The sequence below is a fragment of the Centrocercus urophasianus genome, unplaced genomic scaffold (assembly GCF_019232065.1).
Source record: "Centrocercus urophasianus isolate 14NV4802_14NV808 unplaced genomic scaffold, USGS_Curo_1.0 seq_14, whole genome shotgun sequence".
In the NCBI taxonomy this organism is placed as follows: Eukaryota; Metazoa; Chordata; class Aves; order Galliformes; family Phasianidae; genus Centrocercus; species Centrocercus urophasianus.
Window position 1 is genome coordinate 4,042,518 of NW_024884586.1, and position 27,043 is coordinate 4,069,560.

The 27,043-nt window shown below is 36.8% G+C and overlaps 1 protein-coding gene across 2 annotated transcripts in view; it reads left to right on the forward strand.

Annotated features, from left to right (window-relative positions):
• INSC (INSC spindle orientation adaptor protein) overlaps positions 1-27,043 on the forward strand; it is a 119,596-nt gene that overhangs the window by 84,376 nt on the left and 8,177 nt on the right. For both annotated transcript variants that reach the window (XM_042814862.1, XM_042814863.1), the window contains exons 8-10: positions 13,911-14,082; positions 15,334-15,512; positions 26,303-26,369. In XM_042814862.1, the coding sequence (XP_042670796.1) occupies positions 13,911-14,082; positions 15,334-15,512; positions 26,303-26,369 (418 nt within the window). The remainder of the gene's footprint in view (positions 1-13,910; positions 14,083-15,333; positions 15,513-26,302; positions 26,370-27,043) is intronic.

Here is a 27,043-nt window from a genome sequence, read left to right on the forward strand (position 1 = left end):
CGTTCTGGTAGGTAGTGGCAGTCCAGAGTTTCATCAGGGCTGACATAAACCTGAACTTGTATCTTGAACTAAGTGTTTACTGGTCCTTCATTTCAAAGTAATCTGGAGTGCTGAAGATTGTCTCTTATGCCCTTTTGTGTTTAGCCAGTTCGATTTAACTCTATCAGCTTTTACACTTTGACCTGACAATGATCATAAGGAGGAAAGAATCTCTGTCAGACCAGCAGGTCTTTTGTCTGCAGATGCCATCACTAAGAAGGTAGAAGTCTCACCATTTTTGAAGGTTCATCTTATTACTTTGTTCTCCTAGAGAAGATGTGAGAGAAGGTTGCCTCATAAAATTTTCTGTGACCTTGATGAAGAAGAAAACAATTATGCCATAGCTAAGCTGCCCTAAAACAAGATAGCAACTACTAACAGGCAGAGAAGGGCAGCTTGTTGACTTCAGGGGCTGTAAACAGTGATATTTTTGTAAAGCAGAATCTGTTTTATTAGTCCCTATGCTATTGTCGTTTGTTAATAAGACGCAAGTCATAAGTGTTGCCTCTGTTCTTCAGAACTCTAGATCTTCTCCTACCAACCTCTGAGCAGTGAATGGCAGCCTCAGTCTGAATGAGGGTGATGTAGAGTTGGATGCTTGTGGACCTGAAGCTTGTGTCCTGTGCTACTGGAGACACTGCCACATGAACAGGTGTTGTGAGAGCCATTCAAGACCTACATATGATGGATCCTTTTGGTGACATCATCACCTGGTCATTCGGTTATCTACAAATCTTCATCTGTATGGAGTAATGCTACAGTCTGCCACATTTTCCTGGGATCAAATTAACTTAGGCCTCATGGCCTAAATTAATGAAAATCACAGTAGTCAGAGAAAGAAAATAGGTAAAACAAGAGACAGCAATACTGAGGTTCAAGTCTAGCTACTGCTCTGAAGGCTGAATAAAACCCCTTTGGAATGTATTTTAGGTAGCTTGGTATTAGTAGTTTCTCTAGACCCTGGAAGGCAGAAAAGAACACCTACATTCTAGATCCCTGGAATTAGGACTGTCATGTTCTCCTACTGCTTTGAAGAGGCCATTTCAGATAAGCTGTTAGTGGAAAGACGGGGATTTTCCAGCTTTGTTATAGCATTAATTGATTTATAAAGCTGATCTTCCTCTCTGTGACGTTTTCTTTACGTCCATACACGTATGCAGTAGCCACATATCAATATAAAGAGCAGGTAGAAATTGTTTTATCTTACTGCTGTTTTTAATGTGATTTGATAAGTAGGCATAATGGGAACAGCTATGTGGGTAATAGTTATTCCTATAGAGTTTGCCATATCTGATGAACCACAGCCTGTGCACTGACAAGAGAACGCTAGCAAGGCTAGGATTTGCAGCTACTTCTTTTTCTTACCTTGTGTGAGTGTTTTGAACTGAGTTTGCCTTTCGAAATTAACTACTGTTTCTCTGTGACCTAAGCCTGATGCTTGTGTGTTTCTCAGTGGTGCAGGAATGGCCAGGATTCAGGGCACTGGGCTTGTTCAAAACCTCCAGAACTGCATGACAGAGGTTTACAGGAAAACCTCTCAGAATCTGGCAGAACTCTAGAAATCCTTTTGGATTTCTTCTGGAAGAAGACTGAGATCCTTTCAAATATCAACGGTTATAGAAAATTCTGTACTTGACAATATCATCAACTGTTCGTCTATCAGAAAAGGCTGCTGAGAGGAGTGAGAGGAAAGACCAGAAGTTTATAAAGCAGGCTTCATAAACAGAGACATTGCTTTCTTTGTCTTCAGCAACTTGAAACAGTTGTGGTTATATCTGTTCAACCTAATGGTTAGAGTGAGAAATGATTCTACTATGAAAGGACAGCATAACATTTCCTCGTAACTGCCTTTCGCCTTAAAGAATTTTTCATTTTAGTAAATTCTCAGTGTCTTTCATTAAGAAAGACAGAAAACTAATTATTACTATTTGTTTATCAGAGGTCTGGGGAAAGGAAACAGCAAAATCTGAGAGCTGGGATGCTGCCAAGCAGACAACCTAAAGGTGACTACAGTGATACATAATAATAAACTTCTCAGTATTTTTGATTCCAGCATACCTGAAAGAAATGTGATATTTAAAAAGTGATGGGTATACACAAAACATCAAATGGAAATTGTATCTATTCCATAAAATTGATACTTAATTGTTATTAAATTTAAAGGTAGACCAATACTGTATCTTCAGCACTATCATCATCTCTTCATGTGCATTCACAACTGGAGAACACTCGCTAAACATGTGTAGTTAGGGTCACTTTTAGATTTTGGTAAAGATTTACTCTCGTGATAGTGATACATGAAAGCACTCCAGAAGGCAGTAGGTAGCCATCAGCTAACTTTCAGAGACTAAACAAATAGTTCAACGTAGGGCACTAAGCTGATTATCAGTCAGCATGGAGGAGCAGCTCTGGTCACAGCACTGGGAGGCTTTTTAAAGTACAAATAAGGAAAGAATCTGAGCTATTATGCGTTTGAGCATTGTACCTGCAGAGTTCTATGAGTAATGAAATCCTACCTGAATTTATTTCTAAAAGGCTTATTCTGTGGAATTTTTGGGACGTAAAATGAGCGATAACTGAAAATATCTTGAAAACTTCACTCAAGAAATGTGACTCATGCAACATAATTCACACGTTGTGTTATACAACAGTGGCACCCAGTGGAGGCTGGAATTATGGCAAAGTTTCTGTTGCTGGGTTCCCAGTAAGGGTTGTGCAGATCTATCTCGAGTTTAAGGCTGCGGGCACTGATTTGGAAAGGTAGGTGTATGCAGACCAAAGCTATCTGCAACCTGAGCATTCTACCAATTTAAGCACTCTTATCTATAAACTGGACTTCTCATTTTAATTATTTAGACTATCAGAACATTTATATATCAACTCACAGCAAACTCTAATAGCTTCACTGAGTGCAAAACTAGCATTGTTAAAAGACCCTTGACACCCAAAAATAAAGTGTTAATGTACTCAAAATATTGCAGGTAAAATAACTTTTAAATTAAAATCAATTAAATTTAGATTTTTTTGATCCCATTAAGTTACCAGAACTTACTACTGATTAGTTACTATTCAGTGTAAGACATACCCTCCTGGATGACTAAATGACTAAATGACTGCTTGTTTTAATAATAATAGGTAGCACTGTTTTAACGGTATTTATCCAAGAATTATGTAGAGGTAGATAAGTAGATTTTATCTTTATTTTATAGCGTAGGGTGCAGGAGCAAAACTAAATTGCTTAGGAATAAGTTGCCTCAAGTGTACGAAATAAACTTCATGGCAGATCCATAATGTTGCACCACCCTCTAGATTGAGGAAAGACTTATGTAAGCTCTGTGCCTTTACTGTGCTGGCTTTGCCTTCTCGATTGAACTGCAAAAGATGCTACTGTGACTTAGAGTAGGAAATCTGTGAGCTGTTTCCCTTCAGTTCATCTTTCCTCGCAACAGGGAAGCCTCGAGCACCTTTAAATGTGAAATGACGCACTTCCATGTCAGTTTTAGCACAGTTTTACTACTTCTTTGCTAGAGAGCTTTCTTGTTTGTACAAAGCAGTTAAAAGACTTTCCAAAAATGTTGTGGGGAGAAGACATAGCATTCAGATCCTAGGGCACTGAAAAGAGTATTAGGACAGAGAAATTCAAGTAAACAGATGAAGACTATTATATTGAAAAAGGGCAGGTAATTGGAACACACATAATTACAATATATTTTTTCTCAGGAAAAGAAAAGAAAAAAAGAAACAAAGTATGGCAGTTGCTAAAAGCGGTAATGGAAAAGGTGGAGATGACACTGCTCTCTTCTTCCCATTTTTCTCTTAGTTTTCAAAGTAAACTGTGGGTGCTGACTTCTAATCTTAAATATAAGCCAGTCAGGGTAAGCTTATCCTAACAGAAGGTATTTCAGTGAACCAGAAGAGAGAAAAACATGGATAGATAGGAAAGGATGCAACAATCCTTTTCAGTAAAGTGGATTAACTTTTACAATTGAATTAAGAAAGATCAGTTGTACAAGCTCATTGAAAGATGTCTGATTAGACTGGATTTTTAAGCCGATTGGTTTATGGTCAGCTGTTCTGTATAGAAACGTGATTGCACTTAGCCTTAAAAACCCTCCCTGCTTGGCACAGGTACTGTCTTGTGTTTGCTGTGTCTGTTCACCTTGATTTGTAATGACTTTTGTATTTCAATGCTGGTTAATGGTGTTCTTCAGTAAGACAACCAAGGATCTAAGCCATAAATGTCAATCTGTCCATTAAACTGTGGCACATCTTGTACATACCACCTGAACTTTTGGGATTGAATAGATTTTGCTTTCAGTTAACAAAATTCATGTTGTTGTGACAAACTTATGCTCATAGTTTTTCAGAAAGAAATCTTAGGTGAGGAGAGAAATCATTTCATTAAATTCTTCATCAGCGTTGTTGCTGTCTTTGCTATTGACAATACAGAAATTATTTTGTAGTGGAACTGTATGGTAACTAATGCTATTGGTATTTGACTTAGGCTGTAGGAAAAAGAACAGTTGGATACCAAGAATCTGTGATGCTAAGTATTTCACGCACACATGCACGCACGGAGTCCTTTGCAAAAAAGTGACCATTTCATAAATATTTAGAAAATAAAGCTCCAATTATTTTGTGTAATAACTGTTGGCTATGTTATTAAACAAATTCATAGCAGGCATTGTGAACAGAATATCTCCAGGTGTTCATACAATCTGAGATTACTTGGAAATGTTAAGACACAGTAAAATTTTGGACTACGTGACATGAGGAGCACTTTTTAGTTCAATTAAGTCTTGTTCTTCTGGAAGGAGTTTTATCACTGACTTCATTAGGGTACAATCAGACTTCTGGCTCTCAGAGAATTAATGTGCTTGAAATACAAGGAATATATTCAGTATGGAACTAAGCCTGTAGCATAATATAGTGGGATCAACAGCGGTCCTTGGTACACCACAGATTTGACTAAGCCAAAATTTTTGAATGACTTTTAGTCATCCTTTCTTCTGAAGTGAGTTACATGTAAAGGTCAGTAGAGAATATATATATAAGAAATATTGGCCTGAAATATTTGTTTGAAGGCTTCCAGTATGGGGATAAACAATAAGATGTGCAAGATTTATTTTTGGAGGCTATTTATAAAAAATATTTGCACTGACATACATTTTTTTTTCCCCACCAAGACCCTTGTTGACTTTCCATGTGGTACATCGTTTATATGGAGTCTTGCTTTGTGTTGCTTTCTGTCTCCATCAGACACTGTCGAAGACTGTACACCCAAAGTATGCTAAATTCACCTCTAGTAAAAACAGTGAAATTGATATAAAACAATTTTTTTGTGCTGGTGCTTTTACTTACAGCAGTCACTTTTACTTACAACGCTAGCTCAGCCATATTGTGATGCTTTCCCAGGAGTGAGAAAGATGTGGGGAGAATGTTGCCTCATACCTTCAATTTTTAGCAGAGTTTGAACTATTTGTAGAAGTTAGGTATACTTTGATCACGTTATGCTCTTTGGACACAGTATTGATTAGCCTCAGTGTCAGAATGACATGCTTATATGCCCTTTTTTCCAGTTGTCACCTGTTTCTGGTTTCTCCTTTAGATGCCTCACAATGTTGTCAGTGCTGCAGCAGTTCTTGTGCTACTTGCAGACTGCGAGATGGCAGGATGAAGCCTGTTCACATGCAGTTTTTAGCTCAGATTTGTACTTTACAGATGTGAAGGATTAGGTTAGTTTGAAATGTGGAATCAGTTTTTACTGCCTATGGGAAGTAAAGCTTGAGTGCTATTAGGGGTTGTAATATTTACTACTTGCTAAATTATAGGTTCCTATTGTCACAACACCTCTTGTGAGTATTATCCTAACACTGATCATACTGGCTCACAGCTTAGGGATTATTAAAATCAATCAAACAAACAAAAAGGCCCCAAGCAGACACTGACTGGGTGGCAGAATCAAGGCAGTGTTTTGGGCTTTCTTCAACAACATACGTTTAGCTTCTTTGATGAAATCTAAGTTGACTTTTTTTCCTTTTTCTTTTTGCCTTAACAAAACATTTCCATCCAAAATAACTTAAGAATGTCTTGGCCTATTGAACCTGGACTCTGCTCACTCAATAATTCAATTTCAAGTTCTGTCGTGGTTTTCTAATAGAATAGTTCAGTTCCATAAGGAACACAGAGTTTAACCACCTGATCAATTAAGCCCAACTAAAAAGTTCCGGCATGTTGAGTGCATTATCCAAATGCCTCCTGAATGCTCCTGATGCACCTCATTTGGAAGCCTGTCAGAGAGTTTGACTCCCCTGAGGCAAAGAACTTCCTTGTATCCAGTCTGAGTCTTCCCTGGCACAACTATATGCCATACCCACCCTTCCTGTTGTTGGAGGGGCAGGCACTTCTCTCTTTGCACAGAGAAAGATGTGATAATGGGCTATTAAAATAAGCCTGACTTGCAAATATGATTTTGAATGCAGATTGGGACTGTCCCAATGTCCAAGTGTTCCATTGTATTTATCTTTGCTTGCTCAAAACATAATCTCCATTGGAAATCTAACAAAATTTGTGTGTTTCTTTATTCTTCAGTGCAGCACTCAGATACTAGCTTAGCTTTAATTATGTTTGCTCTCCTTGATAATATGCTCCTTTATGTTGAGACCTGATAGGAGAGAAATCAACATTCTGGTGGTAAAAAGATTCAAGTTTGTCAGCCCCTCAAGATTGCCCCTGTTTCTTCTATTACAGAATCAATACAGCAGCTATATTTGACTGTGCTGGGAGATGCTAATGGAGAGAAAAATGCTGAGATCATTTCATCTAGTGGTTCATTGTAGACTTCTGACTGCTAATAAGGATCCCATGCAAACAGCTGATCTTAAACCCAAATTTCTTATACTTAAAGCAATTCTTAAATTTCTTTATTGACAGTGCTGCCATAGAAATAAATCAGTATTTGTAGGAGACCCAAAAGATTTTCCTGTCCAGAGAGATATCTCAGGATGACATAGTTTGAGTCTGCTGCAGCCAGGAAAGTTCCATCAATTTTTACCAGACGAAAACTGCTACTTTTTTAGATTCTTTTTCTTTAATTCTTTTTCAAATAAATATAGCAATTTCCTCTGTTGTTATTACAACACGAATGGACTCTTATTGAGTTGCTCACTAGAAGTTTTATAGCTAAAGTGCTGAGAGTGTTTTCATTATAAATGGCTATCATAAAGCTCTAAAACTTGCCTGTAAAATTTCTCTGCCAATGAAAATCTTGCACATACAAGGTCAGCTCTGGAGCTAATTTATTTAAATTAATTTATTAAGAAATTTGAACAGCCATCGTGAAGTAATGAATGTTGCAAACAATTTTATTAATGCTTGATACCTCTTAAAAACAGTAAGTAGTTTCAGAGATGGCAATGTGAATAAAGCACAGTCCTTTATGGAAGTTACATGTATTTAGATGTTTTTGATTTTTAACAGGCTGCTGTATATATTTAGTGCTTTCTATTAGGTAATTGTCTTATAGCTACGGTGTACTTAATCAGTGTTCATGTGATTCAAAAACTGCAGAGACCTTGTATCCTGTGGAGATTAGATATTTCTTAGGCTAAATTTAGAGACATCCTTGAAGTGAGGGATACTTGCAGGGAAAACTGTTTGCATAAGGGTCTCTGTTTCTGAATGAATTTGCAGAATCTCATATTTAAATTAGCAGTAAAGAAAGAAGCACCTTGTAGTTTCCCATTTACTTTCTGCCCAGTCTAATACAGGTCTCTGCTCTCTGCCATGGCTTTTCATTGTCACCCCTGAGCACAGGATAGGTTTATGTTTCTTTCTAACTTCTTGGTACTGTATTCTACTGACCTGTCTGAGAATGTTAGTCTGATGGAAGAAGTATGTGAAGTTACAGCAGTAATTATTTTATTAATGTCTAATGTCTAAGCATATCATGTTAAGATTTAAAATTTGGGCTTAGACATGTCTACATTTCTAGCAGAAATACTGTCAGGACCTTTTTGCTGAGAGAAGAAAGACACAGTGGAGAGTTAGATTCGTTGATGATGACAGATTCTCTGGCTGTGACCTCCGTGCTGCATTTTTTGGATAGCAGCACTTCCTCATTATTGTAATAGATGAAGAGGGTCCTCTAAAAAACATGGCTTGCGTGTGGTTTGCTTTTTTGCTCATGAAGAGGTGCACTAACAAACACTTCTTAAAAATGAAATGCACAGTGTCGCCAAAAATAAGCAATGCAATGTAATCAAATGTGTTGAAAGAGCATTCTTGTTTTTAAATGCTAGACACCGGGTGTTTGAGAATATGTCCTCATGCCATGCAGTGTCTGTGACATTATTTATTTAAAACTAGATGGTCCGAGCATGTTTTTTTCAGTGAGCATATCTCATTTTCTGGAGTGCCTTGCTATGCAAAACCCCGGAGCCCCTGTTCGGTTATAGGAATAAGATGTTTTTTGTTTTTGTGGTTTTTTGTTTTTCCTACTCAGACTGTGATCCCCCAGGGTAAATAAAAATGAGGGCTATGTTAACACTACTTACATACGGTCCTTCCCTCATTCAGACTTCAGGTCCCAGAGTCTTGTTCAGCATTATTATATAACTCATGACACTTCCTCTCATCTTCTTGCTGAGTTCTTTTTGTGCCTGTGTTGCTTCATTTTAATGAAATTCAGACCCCAAAGTATAATACATAAAGCCTTATCCATTATTTAAAAGAAGCAAACTTATGCTTTCTGGAATTTATGAAGCAGATATCAAGAAATTCCTACAAATAGGAATAGATTCTTGCAACTTTAAAACAAGCCAGCATATCCAACCCACCAAAATGCAGGGCAAGAAAATGATGAGATACTTGGCTTCTGTCACATTTCATGGAGCTTACAGAAATTCAACTCTATCTTTTGTAAACAGAAATAGTTCTCCCCTATTCTTGTATACTCCTGAGATTTCAGACAGGTCATTATTGTGATTCTTCCAGCTATGACAGAGCAGAAGAAATAATTTAACAAATGCTGAGTACTAAGACTATTACAAACCCCTTTCTTTTTCATGTCACTGCAGTAATTTATGCACGGTGGTTTCTCCTCTGCTTTCTCAGGGTATACTAATTCAACACGTATAAACATCAATATTGAGTAGAAGGATCTGTACTGTAGATGACATCTACATAATTGAGAGTGAATTCCTTCTCAGTCTCTTCTCCTGCACTTTGTAGCCACTCAGCAGCTATCCTACAGAACTGAAGGCATAGGAGGAAGTAGACTGGGAAAGTTGGATGTATCTTTGGGTGGCAGCTGGTAGTTTGAAGCAATGTAAACTGTGATTTATGGCACTGGGCAGATATGAACTGCTAGGCTAATAGTAGCGTAGTTTCTTTTTTAAAAAGATACCAAAATAATACTTTAAAAGTATTATTTAGTCCCTAACCATGCGTATTGATCCTCAGACTTGAGGGACTTCAAAGCCATTTGTTCCCTCATTCTTAAAATGGAGACAAAGATGTCTGGGTGTTGCCTTACTGATGTTGTCCATCCTTTCTACACAAAAGATTTGCTTTGTTTTAGCTCCAGTTTCTTATGTGCAGCAAGATTAGATAATCTCCAAATGCCATAGTACATTCACTGTGAGGTGATTGCTTTTCCTGGGCTTAAAGGAGATAAAAGTGTGTATAAGATTTATCATATTCACTCCTCTATAGCCCAGAAGAAGGAACTCATTTAATCTTTGCAATTGATTTCTTCCTACAACATAGCTGCACAGTTGCTACTTAGGCATTGCTATTTTAATGCAAACCTCAGGCTGAAATGCTAAACTCTTGTTTTTTTAAATGCATCTAATAATACTTCCTGTATAGATCGGATCATCTTCACATTGACCCCTGATCGTTAAGCACCAGGAAGAGCAAATACCTTTCTGAAGGATGGAAGTTTAATTTTATTAGTTGAAGTTGCCATGAACCCACTCAAAGTCACTTTAAATGCATAACTAAGATAACTGCCAGGTTTAATGCTTCTGAGTTGGTAACCATTCAGCCTTTACTCAGCTCTGTACTATTCTGTTGAGTATGAAAGAAGGGCTTATATTTGTAAGGTCCCATGGCCCCTGTACAACAATCATTACAAAAATCCGTTGTGTTTTCTTCATTGCTCAATGCTGTTGCCTTGGAATTTCTGCAGTAGCCTTGATTACTTGAAATCACATTTCTGGACATTTTAATGGCATCACTCTACTGATATATCATCACACTTTAAAAATAGGTGAATATAACTTCATCTGGTATAAATCAGCATATTTCTCAGTGGAGCAAAGGCAGTTTTTATCTGCAGAGCACTTTGCAGAACATCTGATCACAGGCTCAAGTTTGCCTCATTGTGGAAAGCAGAGAGTTAATACTTGTCTTGAGTGTAATATTTCAAACTGGAAAGCCAATAATGCAATTCATTGCAAGTTCTGTATTGACATTTTTATGAATTGCCAGCATTTAACTCAAGACAGTTCAAGCATGTTTACAGATGTCTAGCTTTACTTAATTTTCAGGAGAAGGAACAGGTGTGCTTCCTAAGAAGGAAGAGGGCTGCCCTAGAATTCGTTCCTGTTGCAGAGAAAATAAATGATTTCCTTTCAGAAGACTTTATCTATGCAGTAAAGTGGTCAAGTATTTATTTTTGTCACTTGGATGAAGTTTATGTAACAGAGCAATGCTTATAAGGATATAAGTTCCTGGCATTTTTCCATTTATCAATTTTGAAACTTTAGTGATCAAGCATTTACTGAACACCATTCCTCAAATGCAGGGTCTCCACAGCATCTTACTGCATTCATGGAATTCATTTGTTTGCGTTATCTGGCTAACTGGTCCTTTTGTATTGCCAGGGTGATGAACAGATTTGACATTTAGCTGATTACTCCACCAAAATTAAAAGGAAAACAGGGAAGTCATCCAAAGTTCCTTTCAGTGTGAAAGCTAATTATAAAAATGCTTTGAGCAGCAATTTCTTTTTGGATGTTAAAGTGCTTTTATTAGATTGTTCCCCTGTCATTTTAAAATTTATTGCTAGACACTTATAAATGGGGTTGCCTGCTAGGGCAGAATTATTTTATTTTAACTTCTGTAGTTAAGGTGGGAGCCAAAAGGGTACAGAACGTATTTTAGGCAGAATTTGTAAGTTTTTTTTTATAATATTTTGAATTGAAAGGAGGAAACTTAACCAGTGCTGGCTTTTATGGATTTAAGAAATAAATTCTTTATTTATTATTAAGAAAATAATAAATCCACTTATATTTACGATTAAGCAACTTCCCACTTCCAAACACAATTACTTAGTAAATATAAAAAATCAGATATGTAATTTAAAAGTTGAATACAGACCTTGTTTTCTTGGTGGCTTGTGTTTTGTAGTGTATATATAAGCAATCAGTGCTGTTGGAAAAATCCAACCCTGTGCTGTACTTCTTTCAGAAGCCAGTACTTGTTCTCAAACAGCATGAAACTACTCTAAGGTCATTTTGCTGAAGTCATTGAAAAAAAGTTGGCCAAGTGAATTTCAACCAGTAAATTTGGGGCTAAGTAGTGCTTTATCCTGTTACCAAATCTTATAAGTAGCTTCTTCTGAAATATATATATATATTTTTATTGCCTTGGAATCTCTTTAAATTTTCATACTGACTGTTGTTGTTAGTATCCTTCAGGCCCCAGACAAGGTGTGACCTGGGGAAGTTTCAAGGCGACAAAATTGGGTGTTTTTGCATATGATATTGTCTAGCACACATTGGCTACTGAATCATCTTGTGAGGACATATATTAATTCTTGACACTGAGATCTATTAATATACTGTGAAGCCAGGAGAATGATGTGAATCTGCTGTTTCAAACTGTAGAATTCTGCCATAACTAGGAGGAAATATTTTGCTATAGGTAGATTAATGTTGAAAGCTTGTCAAGGAAAAGTTTAATGTCGAAAATTTATTCTTTCTCTTCTTGCCAGTGCTTCAGGTTCTCTACTGAAAACCATTTGTAATCTACAAGAAAAAATAGATTTCTTTTTTATTTATCTGTTTTAGAGTTCCAATGATATAGTCAACTGCCTATTAAAAAGTGCATCCCAGTGAGATCTTCCAGAGGCTGATTTTTGCTCCCACCAACCTGAGATCTTTTCTTGTAAAATATATTAATTGATATTAATTGTTTGTGCTTAAAAAATAGTTTAATTCATGCTCATTGCAGGATACAACATTATGTATTAATATATAATAAAAACATGAGTTGGAAATTTGGTAAATATACTTTGTGGAGAAAATAAGGCTTAAGATGTATGTTTTGAGGAAGCTTTGAATAGACAGAGAATGAAGTCAGAATATGTGTAAGATGCTTTATGAGTTTTTTGTTTTGTTTGACTGTTAAAGTGTATTTCAGAGATAAGTTCTTGATAATTTCTCCTGGTATCTATGAAGTCCAAGTAGCTTATAAGGCATCTGACTCCATGCTCTTTCAGAACATCAAATAAGTAAAAAGATCAGTTTTTAAAACAGATACTCAATGAAGTTTGTAAACTGTCCCTATAGTTCATCCATATAAAGATTTTCGTTGGTGAATTTCTGCAGATTTGATATTACATGCATCTTTTGGGATGGACTCGATGATCTCAAGAGGTCCCCTTCCAACTCCTGTAATTCTGTGATTCTCTCATTCATGCTCTATTTGTTCCCTTTACACATGCTTGAACAGTATGATGTATGATTCAGGAACATGTAAAAGTGGGGTAGAAGCAAAATCCTGTTACTTTGTAAGTTCTTAGATTGTCTCCTTGTACACAGAGGACCTTCCTTTGCTGGCTTCAAATGTTAACAAGTAACACATCTGTGCAGTTTAAGCATCTTGTTGGCTCCACTCTGGTCCACCCTTTCATTGTGTCAATGAATCTCCAGTAATTCAGAGCAGTGTGTACATATGTGATGTATTCAGCTAATCTGCATAAACAATGAGTTTAGAACACATCAGACATTCTAAAAGCATAAATCTACGTAACTTTCAACCGTGTTTCTGTTCCTCTTCTGAATAAACAAAGGATAAATGGACCTAGCTCTAATACAAAACCCACGCATACTCATCTGTCATGGTTTATGGATCTGTCTGTAGTGGTACTTTCTGAACCTGCAACATGTTCAGAAAGTATTTGGCAAAAAATCTGCCCATGTATGTCTTTTTGCACACTTGAGCTCAACTCTCTTGATGGGATACATTCAAAAGATTTTAAACAAGTCTGAGAAGAGCAGCAGTTAACATATGCTTATCAGGGCTCATTTTTGGAGGAGTGCTTTATTGAGACTTCTGTCAGAGAATAATATCTTTTTTCTTTTGACAAAAATAATGTCAGCAGAATGAGGGAAAATAGCTTTAAACTGGAAGAGGGAAGATTTAGACTAGATATTAGGAAGAAATTCTTTACTGTGAAGGTGGTGAGACATTGGAATGGGTTGGCCAGGGAAGCTGAGCAACCTCTTCCCTGGAGACATTGAAGGCCAGGCTGGATGGGGTTTTGAGCAGCTTGGTCAAGAGGGAGGTGTCCATGCCTATAGCAAGGGGCTGGATTTAGATGGTCTTAAAGGTCTCTTCTGACCCAAACCATGCTGTGATTACAGGAGAAGTAAACAAAAGGCTTTTTGTTGGTCAGCAAATTTTTGTGCTGAATTCAGTTTATTTTCTGAATTGAAACTTCTTGTGCCACCAAATTTAAGTCATTCAAAATAAACTGAGTAGTTAATCCACAGCCCAGAAAAGATGACTGTAAAACCCCTCTGTGTTTTCAAAAATATTTATTGGAGTATTTCCAACCTCTACCTATTGTTTTTCCATAGGTCGATGGAATACTGTGCCTGGCTGACATTCTTACTGATAACACCCATTCAGAAGCCACTCATGCAGAAGCAGCGGCAGTAATTGCACAGATCACATCTCCACATCTCACATTCACTCAACATCTCAGCAGCTTTCTGGAAAATATGGAAGAAATTGTAACAGCGCTTGTTAGTAAGTTCTTCTGAGTCTTTCCAGCTAAAATTACAGCTTAAGGCTGGGATCTGCCATTAACCGCATTCTGTAAAGAATGTTTGCTATTCTCTGCTTTCCAGATTAAGGAACTCAGCCATTTTTTTAATTCTGAAGCTGGGTGTTCTGCACTTACATAATAGTTTCAACTCCTGTCCATTTTTGAGTAAAATGTATGCGTATTTATGAAAATAATATCCATGTGCTATGCTACCATTAGAATCTCCAAATGAACTGAACCAAGGATCTTCCTGTCTCATATTTGTCTCTAAAAGGGACTTTTCTAATTGTTCCTTTATGGCTGTTGTGTTTTCTACATTTGCTGTAAGTAGACTGCTAGAGGCATCTGAGCAGACTTTAGATGTATTTAGCAGTTATTGCAGTGCACCATAGTCAAAGTACGACCTTAATAAGCCATCTAGAAGGGATTAGCAGGAGAAGAACTCTGATTGTCAGTGCTCCAGTTTCACTTCAATTTTAGTAATATAAACTCTGCTCAGGAAATGTGAGCATTAAAAATAAACCATGTGTAACTTTGGGAGAGCTGTTTCAATAATCACACACCAGTGTCCTTTCAATATTTATAGCTCAGTAATCGAATTACTGTAATATGTTTAATTTTTAAAACAGTCTGGAGTGTTATTGCCAGGTGATTCAGATCTTACTTAGAATATATGTGTGCAAGGAATTAAAAGATAACCATGAATTCAGCACTTCTTATCGAAAATGGAAAATACGCAGGATGACTACAAAGTAATAGTCTTAGAGATGGGCAAAATGTATGCAGTTTGTTCTAAAGAGCAGAATATATGGGTGAAATATTCTCTTATGGATCAATTGCTGTCAGCCTTCTGCCTGTAGTATTTCATCTCATTTATATCAAGGTGTTGAACAACATTCAGTGGAATATTCTTTGTAGAATGATATACTAGGTAGATACTCTCATTACTTAAATGAATGCTCAGGAAACAATTGCTTTTAGTGTTCAGAAGCACAAACGAAGATGCCTAATGTTATTAAAGTTTATAAAGCACCCTCAAAATGTGACGTAGTATATAATTTCCAACTTAACATTTTTTTTTATTTTGTTTTGTTTCTGCTTCTGTCTTGAGCATTACAAACTTGGCTAAGGATTACTAATGCAAACTGCAGACAGTTAAATACTGCTTTGAAACAAATGTGTTTTTGCAGCGAGAGGATGATTTTTATTCAATTTATTCTCTGCATTCCTAGAACTGTGCCAAGAAGCCTCATCTGGTGAAGTTTTCCTGCTGGCTTCAGCAGCTCTTGCCAATATTACTTTCTTTGATACTATGGCTTGTGAAATGTTGCTTCAGCTAAATGCTATGAAGATTCTTCTAGCAGCGTGTTCAGACAAACACATAGTGGATACTCCATATTCCCGAGATCAGGTGAGTGACTTCTCAGCAAGATACTATGAGCACATTTATGCAAAAATCAGTTGGCTTCAGCACCTTGTCTGTCTTGATGTAGGCAAACCTAATTTGATTTCCTATCTTCACTTTCGTTCATCCTAACATGTGGCTTTTTCTTATCTGTGTCCATTCTTTTGCATTCTGAAGTCTGAATGTGGTTTTATGGGGAAAAAAAGCCACTTCCCATATTTGTAAGATACAGGGATTTATTTTTTTCCACTGTGAAGCTGGTCAAGCACTGACACAGTGAACTAGAGAGGTTGTGGAATCTCTCTTTGGAGGTATTCAAGACTTGGCTGGACAAAGCTCTGACACCGTTAAAATATATAGATATATCAAGGCCTATATAAACTATTTTAAGTTCATCGATGAATTAGCTCCAAGAGCTGAATAAGAATCTGATCCTCAGCCCATTGACATTGGTGGGCTTTGGATCAAGTCCTAACTACTGTCCTTCCTGTGCTGCTGTATTGGTGCAAACAAGACCTCAGTTGTGGTGTGGTTCTAGACATGGCTTTATACTGTTAATTCATATGTATAATTCTTCTTGACTTTCTGTCTTTGTTCTTCCTATATTCTCACAATTTGAATTCCTTATTTCATTATGCCTTCACCTTTGTTCAGAGTGAGATGGCAATCTGCTCTGTGGTGAGCCCTTTCTTCAAATTAGGAAGGCAGACATCTAAAGACATGCTTATGACTTTATTAGGTAACAGATGAGTTAGAGGCCTTCTAAAGATTTGTTGGTTACAAGACATCTTATTATCTATCTAGATTAAGAGAAAACTTTGGAATGGCTAGTGATTTCATCTCCAGCAACACCTTCCATTCCTTCCTGGAATAAAAAAGTAGATAAAAAAGTTGTGATGGCATCTGTGGTTTGTCACAGTAAGTTCCTGAGCTGACTCCTACTTATTTCTGCAGTGATGGACCTGTGATATGGTGGGTTGCTCCATTACTGAGCACTGGCTGCTCAGGTGGAACTTGAGTGCTGCTCTACTTGACTTTAAGAGCTGTTGGCATTACTGGTCAAGCAGATCTGATAAGGCAACAGCCTTTGGAGAATTCTTCTTTCCAAGTCCTGAACAAATATGTGTTTGAGTGGATTGTTCACCTTTCAAAAGCACAGTTGTTTTAGTGTTCTATTAAAGGGCAGATTCTGTCAATTATCTTAGCTCTAAGGAATACCTTGCATTTTAATTTTCTCTGGCTAGTTGTTGCAGTGGGGATAGCAGAGACTTGGCTAGGGAGAAAAATAACAGTACATTTGTTTTCAAAGGGTATTCTAAATTGCTGTTTTGACTTTTGATAGGGATACTTTAATTCTGTTTATGTACATAGTACCTTTTTCATATATATTGTCTCATCTGCTGTACATTCAGCTAAGGACATAAAGTTAATTAGGCTTGGAAATTCTTTATTCAAAAATTTATTTTGCAATGTGCTACCACTATGGGTTACGCTTTTATGGGCAAATGTCCATTCTGAATGATCAGATCATCCAGTCTGCTGAAATAAATACAGCAGAATTAAACTATACTAACTGTTGAAGCAGTGAAAGAACAAAGAAAGAGCATTCATAGAAAATACAGCAAAATACAATCTAATAATGTTAAAATGTGATAAAGGAGCACATGAAACTTAGAGCCCCATTTCACACATAGGGCTTAAAATAAAACATCGTACGCAAGTAGGGAAAAGTCAGTCTTTTCGTTTTCATCTGTGCCTTTTTCTGTCATCAGAAAGTCACAGAATGGCTTTCCATGCAGCCTTTCTAAGGACAACTAGCACTGATTAGTTGACAGCCTCCACGGTAGCATGGATAGCACGTCACTCAGGAGCTGAATGTCAAATGCATTCTTTGTTGCCTGCAGAAAGTAGTTTTCTGCTTGTGCTCCTCTAGAAATGTTTTGTCTTTTGATTTCTGAGAAGCTGTTTTATGCAAATGATAAACTTCCTGCCTTCACTGTCTGAAAACTGACTCCCTCTTTCACTTTCCAGATAGTGTTAGCTTAGATGAGGTTAGAAACCAAAAACCGCATTGCTGGACTTAATGACAACATAATAATTGACCATGTAATAGCAGCAGGCATTGTTTCTGTAACCAGAAGTATTACAGTGGAATTGCTTAATTTTATAACAGAATGCTTTGCATAAGAGATGTCAGATGAAGCCTTAATTTCCAGACAGCTTAACCTCTAGTTTTCTGTCAAAATGGATACAAGTGTGTCCTCTGTTATTTTTCTTAATGTGGATACTTTTTTTTCTCTTTTCCCCTGCATAGCAGGTTTGCACTTTAAAGGCACATCTTTCAGACAGGTTCCTGCTTATGTTCATGCAACTCATATGTGTTTAATGTGTGTGTGTATATATATATAATATCAGATATCTTAATGGAGAGAAAGCATTGTCAGAAGAATGGTTCTAACAAAAATCCTTGTCATTTAGGGCCCCTTTCATTTTAACCACCTCTATATAGAAAAATATGAAATATGTGTGTTTGTGCAAGGCATATTTATGTATAATAATTTTTTTTTCTCTCTGCATTCCCACTTGTCTCCTCAGTGTTGCTAGTATTCTCACCTCACCTGTGAAGCTGTGGAGGTAAAGTCTAACGTCTTCTGATCTTCTGTTATTCAAGCAGACAAAGAATTAACATGCAGTGAACACATTGATTTTAAAGTGCTTACTTCTAGGTCTAAAGTCAGTGAGTTATTTTTTGAAAAAGTTTTAAGTGGAGAAAAGCTTTAAGCTAGAAGGTGAAAATTGATAGTTACTGCTTTGTGTTCGCTCTCTTTTTCTTCCCTCTCCTAAATTCTTTCCATTTTCCTTGGCATTTGGGAGATGCTGCAGGCTCTGAAGCTGAGATCTTCTCTCTCAGTTAAGGTTGGAATCTCTTAACATTTTTTCCCTTGCATGGATGACTGCAGGGTCAAAAAGTGAGCAGAGACAGATATTATTTGAAAGTCAAGAAGTTTAGATGTTTAAATGATGCCTAGCTCTCAGTGGAAGTCTTTGGAAACATTCTTTTTAAAGAGAAGAATACTGAGAGAGGACCTTTAGACATCTTATGAAAATTCCTGCCAGGTTGCAGTACTACCTCTCAACCTGTCTTTCTTGAATGCTGAGGAACTTATAACTCCTTGTCAATTTCTTTTTGTTTTTGCTTGTCATCATGAGGACTGTTAGACTCCTGACTCCATTTTGTTAAACGGCTGTCCAGATTTTCCCTTATGTTTGGAAGTCAGTATGGTCTGAGGAGAACTTGGGGCTCAGAATGGAATTTGAGCAATGAAGTCTGTGTAAGATGCCATTTTCCCTGCACCTGACAGAAGTAGGAGATAAAATCATTGCTGGTGAGGAAGGCAGTTAGTGGAGTCTTTCTTGCTTAGGTTTTCTAAGTTCTAGGAGCAAAAGAATAATGTGGGAGGCTGCCTCTCCTGCTTAGTCAGGAGAGGAATATCCCTTCTACTGCTGAACCATCAACTAACTATTCTTTCATAGGGAATAAATGTGTGTGATACCCTGGGACTTTGTGTCCTATGGCATGTTACACAAGCAGCCAGGGACAGAGCAAATGTTGGTGATCAGACTATTGGGTCTGGCTGCAAACTGTGTTTGATAAACTGTGCACCAAAATTGTGCAATCTGTTCTAATGTTTACTGCATCATGCTGAGAAAACATGTTTTCAGCTAACACAGTTAGAAATGGAGGTGATACATTACATAATTAAGTTATTAAACAATATATTTAAGAAATTAAGCAAGAAACAAGACAACCACTAAAATGCAGAAATGAAAACAAGGCCCAAAGTCACATGTCCTTATATGAACTTTATGCCATTATATCACAGATATCTCAATTAATTTCCTCTGTAAGTCTGCAATTGTTTTCCTGGTGTCCCTTATTATTATTATTATTTTTTTTTTTAAAAGAAAAATAATCTCTTAAACACAAAATGTTTTTGAGACAAAATATCTGTTTAGTTATAATTCTGCCCTGCATATTCAGTTTAGATGCAGAAAATGCAACATCCAGCAATATGCAAAACGAGAGGCACAGTTGAAAGAGTGAAATTCTCATGTCAGCTGAAGAACTCTTTGCTGTTCTTTGCTAGTGGCTAGGGTTTTATTCCTGGGATCAATTCCCAATATTGTTCCTACTCTGATTTTGAAGTAGTAATTTAACTTCTCAGCATTTCTGTTTAATCATCTGTAAAGTTGGGCAGACAGCGCGCTTACTCAGTGTAAAGCCTCTCTGGAGGAAACATGTTGTGTCAGCACAATTCATTGCAGTTTTTATTCTCAACCCTTGCCTGCCAGGTTCACAGTACAACCAGGCTGGTGCAGGAGTAGAGCTAGTTCCAGCAGAATCTAAACAGGAGACTAACAGTCATAAAGCTGCAAGTCTGAGCTGGTTGTGTATGTATTTTGCTACTTTTGTCTTCTTGGCTTCATTATAAAACGTGACAGCAGACCTCTAAAAGTCTCTTTTTCCACTCATCATTTTTTTCCATAAGAGTTATCACTACCAAGCTGAAGGCTGCAATTTCAGTCTCAGTTCTAAGCAGGTGAGCTCATATCAGCATTTCTACATACTATGATTCCTTTTCTTCTGTTTGCTTCTCAGATAGCTAACTGATACTTTCTAGGATAAGCACCAGAAATGACTTCCCAACCACTGTGCTTGAGTTAGTAGCAGCTGAACTAGATCCTGTGCTCTTTCTCACTTCTAAAGTGGGAGTGATTAACTTTTCTCTCACAGACTCAAACCATGATTCCAAGTAGACAAAATAAAATTGTTTCCTACAACTGTGCAGAAGCTTAGGCCAAATTGTGCTCTGCTATAGGGAGACCAGGTGTCTTGCATTGACTCAATCAGTTCCACAATCTAAGAAACTTTCTAATAACACAAATAATGTCTTAGGGATGATCTTTTTTCCCCAGGTTTTCATTTGAAACAAAGGAAACTGTGGCCCAGAAGCAAGAAAAGAGACAGGGTCAATCTCCACCACCAGCTCAGAGCTATATTGCCTGGTTTATGGAACATTCCTATTAACTGTGCGAGCCATGCAGGATGCATTTCCCATATGCTTCTTCAAAACAAAAAAATGTGAGAATTCTGCCCACTCCTTGGCTACTTTAGTTAGCACTACGAAATAAAATAGATAAAAAGGTAGTAAAGACATCCTTCCTACCACGGGGAAAGATTCATTTAGTCCTAGCCTCTGATACTCTGCCTTAGCATGTCAAGACTGCGGTTCCCTGACACAGTCTCGGAGTAGATGTAGAGTTCACAGGAGATCCTGTCTCTAACTGCTATTATTTTTCCATGGGAATATTTGCCTCTTCCAATGAGATGGCAGAAAGACCCTATTTGTGTAGGTATATTTTTTTTCTCTGTTTTCAGGAAGAAAAACGAATTCCCAATCAGAGAAATGGGTAGTCGATCCACTGGGAGTTATGTTTTTCACTTCAAGTGATATCATGTGCCAGAGAAAATTTCTAGAGATTTCTTAACAAGGTTTTTCTTCCCAATAGTATCCTGAAAGGTCCTTCTACCTCAACATGATGTGATGCCTGTACCTGAACCATGCTGTGTATACTCTTTTGCTATCTCCCTATGGGCTGATCTCAAATTGTGAAGTTTAAATGTTTTTAATTTACATTCAGACACAAAGACTCTCTTCCCTCTTATTAGTTATCAGATGTCCCTTTCTTCCTAAAGATAGTATCTGGAATTTTATAGACAAATCTGATTTATCCTCATATCATTAATTTGAATTAATTACCAAATACAATATGTAGCAAAAATTAATTTTACTTAGTGATGAATCAGCCTTAAAAGAGTAATTATCTAAGAAGATTAGCATTTCTATATTGATCTATTTTGCCACTCTATTAAATTACTCAGTAATTCTTATTTTGAGCCTGTGACTTTCTATTTATGTTGGGACTATCCATAAAAGCTTGCCGGACAGTGTACCTTTACCATCAACAACAGCATATTAGCATCACACTTTTCACCTCTATAGATCTCTCCCCACAAATGAGGTAAGTGACCCTCAAATGTGGAAGATATTGGCCCTTTAACAAGCTGAAATGTGTGCTTTCATCTTTCAAATCCTACTGCATTTTTCTTCCTGAGTAGCTGGTTTCACACTAATGAGAAACACTTTAAGATCATCTTATATCTCCCATTAAGGGTGAGTTATCTCAAGCAGTAAAGAAGCCTTCTGTTTTCTATGTGTTCTTTAGGTTTAAACCTCTTTGTCACTTAAAGCATTTGAGTTTTACACTCACAGCATATGCATCTGTATTTATAAAAACATTTTCAGCTCGTTTTCATTTTTGTTACAAATGGCCAGTACCTTTATTCACCAGTTAATGAACATTAGTCACCATTACCTGCTCAGAAAGAGAAGCGTTATGATGTTACGTGGTTTTAGTAAGAAACTCTCCAGGTTGGCTGATGCTCCAGAATTTTTGGACAAAACCATTTTAAAGATTCTTAACCCTAGTTTCTCAAATTTCTATTACTCTTGACAACTGTAATTCCTAAAGCTCACTGCAAAGTAGGCCACAGAAATGAAAAGAAAGGTTCGTCGTATCAGGATGTGTGAAAGGCTGGGTGGGGGGAAGGAAACTGTGTGGAACTAAAAATGTTTTGATTGATTTTTGATTTAGTTTATTAGAGTAAACAACAGTATAAACATTGCCAATTATAATAAGTTTCATTGTCACTAGAGAGGGATGTATCTGTGTATTTACTATTCATTCCATTCATAGAAGTATACAGATATTTAGTCAGATTTTTAATTAATTTCCAGAGCAACTTTACAATAATATGATGCTGTACTGACTTCTGAAAAGCCTGAAACGTTTCTATTATTTTTAAGTGTATTTATTAAATAGGGAACATTTGCATGGATCTAAACTGGAGCCTCCTTGCTCCAGAATTTTTCTGAGCATTTAAGAGCAGAAAACAAACTCTTTAGTCTCATTTTACCTTGTAATAAGTCACATTAGTGGGACTATCTGCATGCTAATATTTTGATAAATTGCCACCTTTTCATGGGGTGCTAAAATACAAGCACATCTGACAGTTCTCCTGCTGGCATTTTGTGTTTTACTGCTTCACTACCTGGCATGTGTAGGTGGGCAGTGCATAGCACATATTAGCAGCTGGGTGGTGAATGCAGAGATAAACCCCAGAGGCCTATTCCACTGGTTACTAGTAGTGCAGTTCATGCAACACTGACTGGAATTATTCAGCTTTCATCTGGATGCACACAAATGTCTTAGACAGTTTTATATTTGTATACTGTGTCCATTTTTGCACGATGTTCATTACTTCAGCATTTGAGAATTATAATTCTTCAGAGTTCCCTCATGAGTTACCCCTGGTATTGCAAATTCTTTTGGACAAATGATTTTTCAAAATAGATATAAGCTAACTGAGAAACTAGCAATAAAGAGTCTCAGAAATAATTGTGTTGAAATGCTTGAATTTTATGGAACTAAAGAGCTTAGGCAGCTTAAATTTCCTAAAAGATTGAGAGGTAATTCTCTAAGCCCCAAACTGGTGCATAAGCCAAGTTCTTGACTGGACAGAGAAGGAATGAAAAAGAGCTATAAAACCAAGACCAAAAAAGCCCACAAAACACTGCTTATTCTGCTCTAACCACTTTTGCGATTGGGATCCACATCCAGGAATTCTGTCAACATGAAGTTACATTTTTACTTTTCAGCTGGTCCAAAACTGTCATAAATGTTTCTTTACCTTGAAATATAGCACATTATTGTCTTCTGAGAGAGAGAGAATGAATCAGAAATGCATGGTTTCAACCACAGTATGACTAGCATGGCTTTAGACTAATGACTGAACACGGAAAGATCTGAACTGTATGGACAGTCAGCTTAGCTTCTCTGAACATGACCCAAAAAATATGTCTGTCCTTCCATATAAGACTACTGAACAGTTCAGTGACAAGCACACTTTTCAAAAAGTATGTCCTTCTCTTCCTGTACTTCATGTTGCCCTGTTGACAGCTAATCTAATAGAGTTTATGGATTTTTATTTCTTTTGTACCTATAATTATTTTGTACAAAGCTGCAGCCACCAGATTTATGTAAGTACTCCTGTCAGAGATGAGCACTTGAAAGTTTTGGCTGGTCTCTATAACTGAGCCCACAGTGAACTTAGCTTGGGTTAGTCTATTGGAGAGATCTGCTAGAGATACAAAGATGGAAGGGTCAGGATCTAGCTCCAGAGCAGATCTGCTCACTACACATAGAGACACTGAGGTAGTGAACTGCTGCTGGATGGGATTAGTGTTTGCAGTATATGGTTTCTATGGCAGTACATTAAGAATCTTGCCTCAGGTTTGGCAGTAGATTCTGAGAACAGATATTTTGCCAAGAATTCTCCATATGATGAAGCAATTGTATGTGTGTTTTTGGTTTGTTGTTGCTTTATCCCCTGGAAAATAAAATCTGATAATCTTTGCTTAGTAGCATGTATGTAAACTCTACACTTCAGTAAATTGCAAAGGTTGGTGGAATTTGCAGGCCTCAGCATAGGCTTTCCAGATGCTTCTGGAAAAGTTCTTATTGGTTTGCAGTCAAGTGTAAATCCTAAGGAAATCTTGCTACATTAATACCAGTGCTGGTAGGAGTGTTCTTCTTCAAAGCAATTTGAGTCTACATACAAGTCTGTTTTCCTCTAGAGACTTTTTCCTTAAAATTACACACCCTTGAACTTTGGTCTGTATTACAGAGGAAGATTTTATGTAGGTCGCATGTATAGTGAATTGTAAAAGAGGCAAATATAGCAGAAATACAAAATTTTAAGTCAACTCCTTGTTCAGCTTGCCTGTTATGTGTTCATGTGTGTTATGTGTTATGCTCTGTCACATCTAATTGTTAACATGATGCTTCTGGAAAAGAAAATCTATCCATATGAGTCAGTTAACTGCAGTTTAACTGCCTTTAGAGTTCTAAAAGACGACTTAGGGAAAACCTAATACTTATTGAGGGGAAGATGTAAACATTTTTGCAAGAGGTTATGTATAAAACCTTTTGGCAGTAAATGCACTGCAAAATAAAGGGGCTATGTAATCAATACAAAGGAGTCTGAAGTACAGATGTAAGCACCATGCAAATAATTTTTTATGTGAAAAGATATACACAAAATATTTTTACATATGAAAATACTTATTAGACAAAATAACTTGAAGCAGTGGAATAATTGGCACATATTCAAATTATGGTTAATTGAATTCTTCATCTGTGGCTCAGAGAGCCACATGGGGTACAGACTGTGCATAGAGGAAGTAATTTTCATTAACAGGATATAATTTAGAATGGGAAAACATATACACTCTGCCTGAAACACTGTTAATAATTAATATGGAATAAATACATAGACATGTACTGAGTTACCATATTTCTACCTGTCACTCTAGAGTTTCAGCAACTCATTTGCATCCTAAGTAAGTGTATTTATTCAGAGAGATGACACTGTAACACTACCTTTGAAAGTGGAAGACCTTTATGTCACAGCACCGAAAATGACTCATCCTTTTTACTGAGATGGCAAAGTGAGATTAGAATCATGATTTGATCTACTTACATCTTTCAAAGAAGTTTGCATGTCTCTGAACAAACACTGTACAGCTTCTCAAAACTGATAAACAGTTCTCAGACTGATCATTACTTTTGAGACTGTATTTCCCAGCTACAATAGAGACAAAAGGAATCTTTTAAGAAAACACACTACTTCAATTTCGTGTTCTAATTATATATAATATTTATTATTTTGTCTCTTATACATTTTGTTAATATTGAGATATATTTGCGTATATGAAGCAAGTTATTTGAAGAATAAAGTATAAAAAAACTATTTTGCCTGATGAATGAAGAAAGTATATGATATCAGTGAAGGGAAGGGATAAATGAAAGCCAAAATGTCTATTTGATTCAAGCTCTGTCAATGGCTCAATGCAGAAATTTTAAGCAATCTGCATTGCACTTAATCCTGAAAACGATTGATGTTATTTTGGATAAAAAAATCTGTAAATCAGGGTCTCTTGGGCTTCTCTTAGTACAAAACTTGATTTTGGTCTTAGCTCAGGAAAAGTGTAAACATGCTTAAGACCGGCTCCATTTGGGACAGAGCTCTAACATGCACGTAATCTATGGCTTCAATAAAAGTGAAAAGTGTCCCTTGGATAATACTTTGAATCATGTTGAAGATTCCTCAACATTTCAGCTGACCCCTGAAGCAGAAGGGTAGCGAGAGCCTTGAAAGTACGCGACCTTAGTAGACCTTAACCTGCCCTGTGACCTCTGCCTGAGAAGGAAGGTGATGGCAGACATCTGAGGGAGGGCAGTTACTAGATGAACCCTTGTAGGTCCTCCAGGCATTTTAGTTGGTTGTTTTTATAAATGTTTCTTTCTCTTTCTTCTAATTTGAGCAAACAATTGTTCTGCTGCATAGATTTTCATGACATGCTTTTATGCATGAGTATAGTAGTGCAAGGAAAAGATTCTTTATTTCTCTTGTCTGGATTTCAATTATCAGCCATATGGTAAAGAACCTCAAGAGATGAGAAGTGGGAACAGACTGTTAAACTATAAGAATGCTTTTTAATTCTACTCATTTTGTCATGTTTCTGCCATACTTATTTTATACACTACAGTCCTATTTAGTCTTTCTGAATTGTAAGGCTGTACTTAGCATTTCCTTTTCTTTATAAAAACAGGTGGTAACAATATTGGCAAACATGTCTGTCTTAGACCAATGTGCTTCAGAAATCGTTCAAGGAAATGGTATGTATTTTAACTGAATTATATTCTGCATGTGTTTGTGGAGAATATTTGAAAGGAAAGGAATAATTACTAGTTAAAGGAGAAAGGCTTCAGAACTAGTACTTCACTTTGCATCCCCTTTCTGCTGGATATTGCATATTGCTGCAGGGTGCAAAGTGAGTCCTTGGGATGGTTCCATGCAATGGAAATTAATTACCACTGCTTTAGAAAACTTTGCATGTAAGGCAGTAAACTGATTGTGTTTGTGTTAACTTATTTGTAGACAGAATGCAAGGTGTTGTTTCAACAACTGTTATTCTTGAAGTCACATTGTGCAAGGTGGCAATTCTTACACATTGAAATATATTGTGTCACTTATATTATTGTTATTATATATTATTGTTTCAAATATATTGAACCACTTACTGTTTTTGTTTGACTTTGCTCACGAGTATTCAGAGACACAAATTTTGAAGAACTGTTTATATTACTGTGCAGCGCTTGCCAGTTTTTTTCCCACACTTCTTTAAATATCACATTGTGAGAAATTCATGATACCAAAAAGAATCAAGTCCACCAGAAGAAAGCTTACAGGTTAGGTTAATAATTGTATGAATGAGAACACGGGAAGACCTAATTGCCTTACTAATACATCTCTCAGCATCTTCATGGCTAAGGTAAACTGTAAGCTTTTT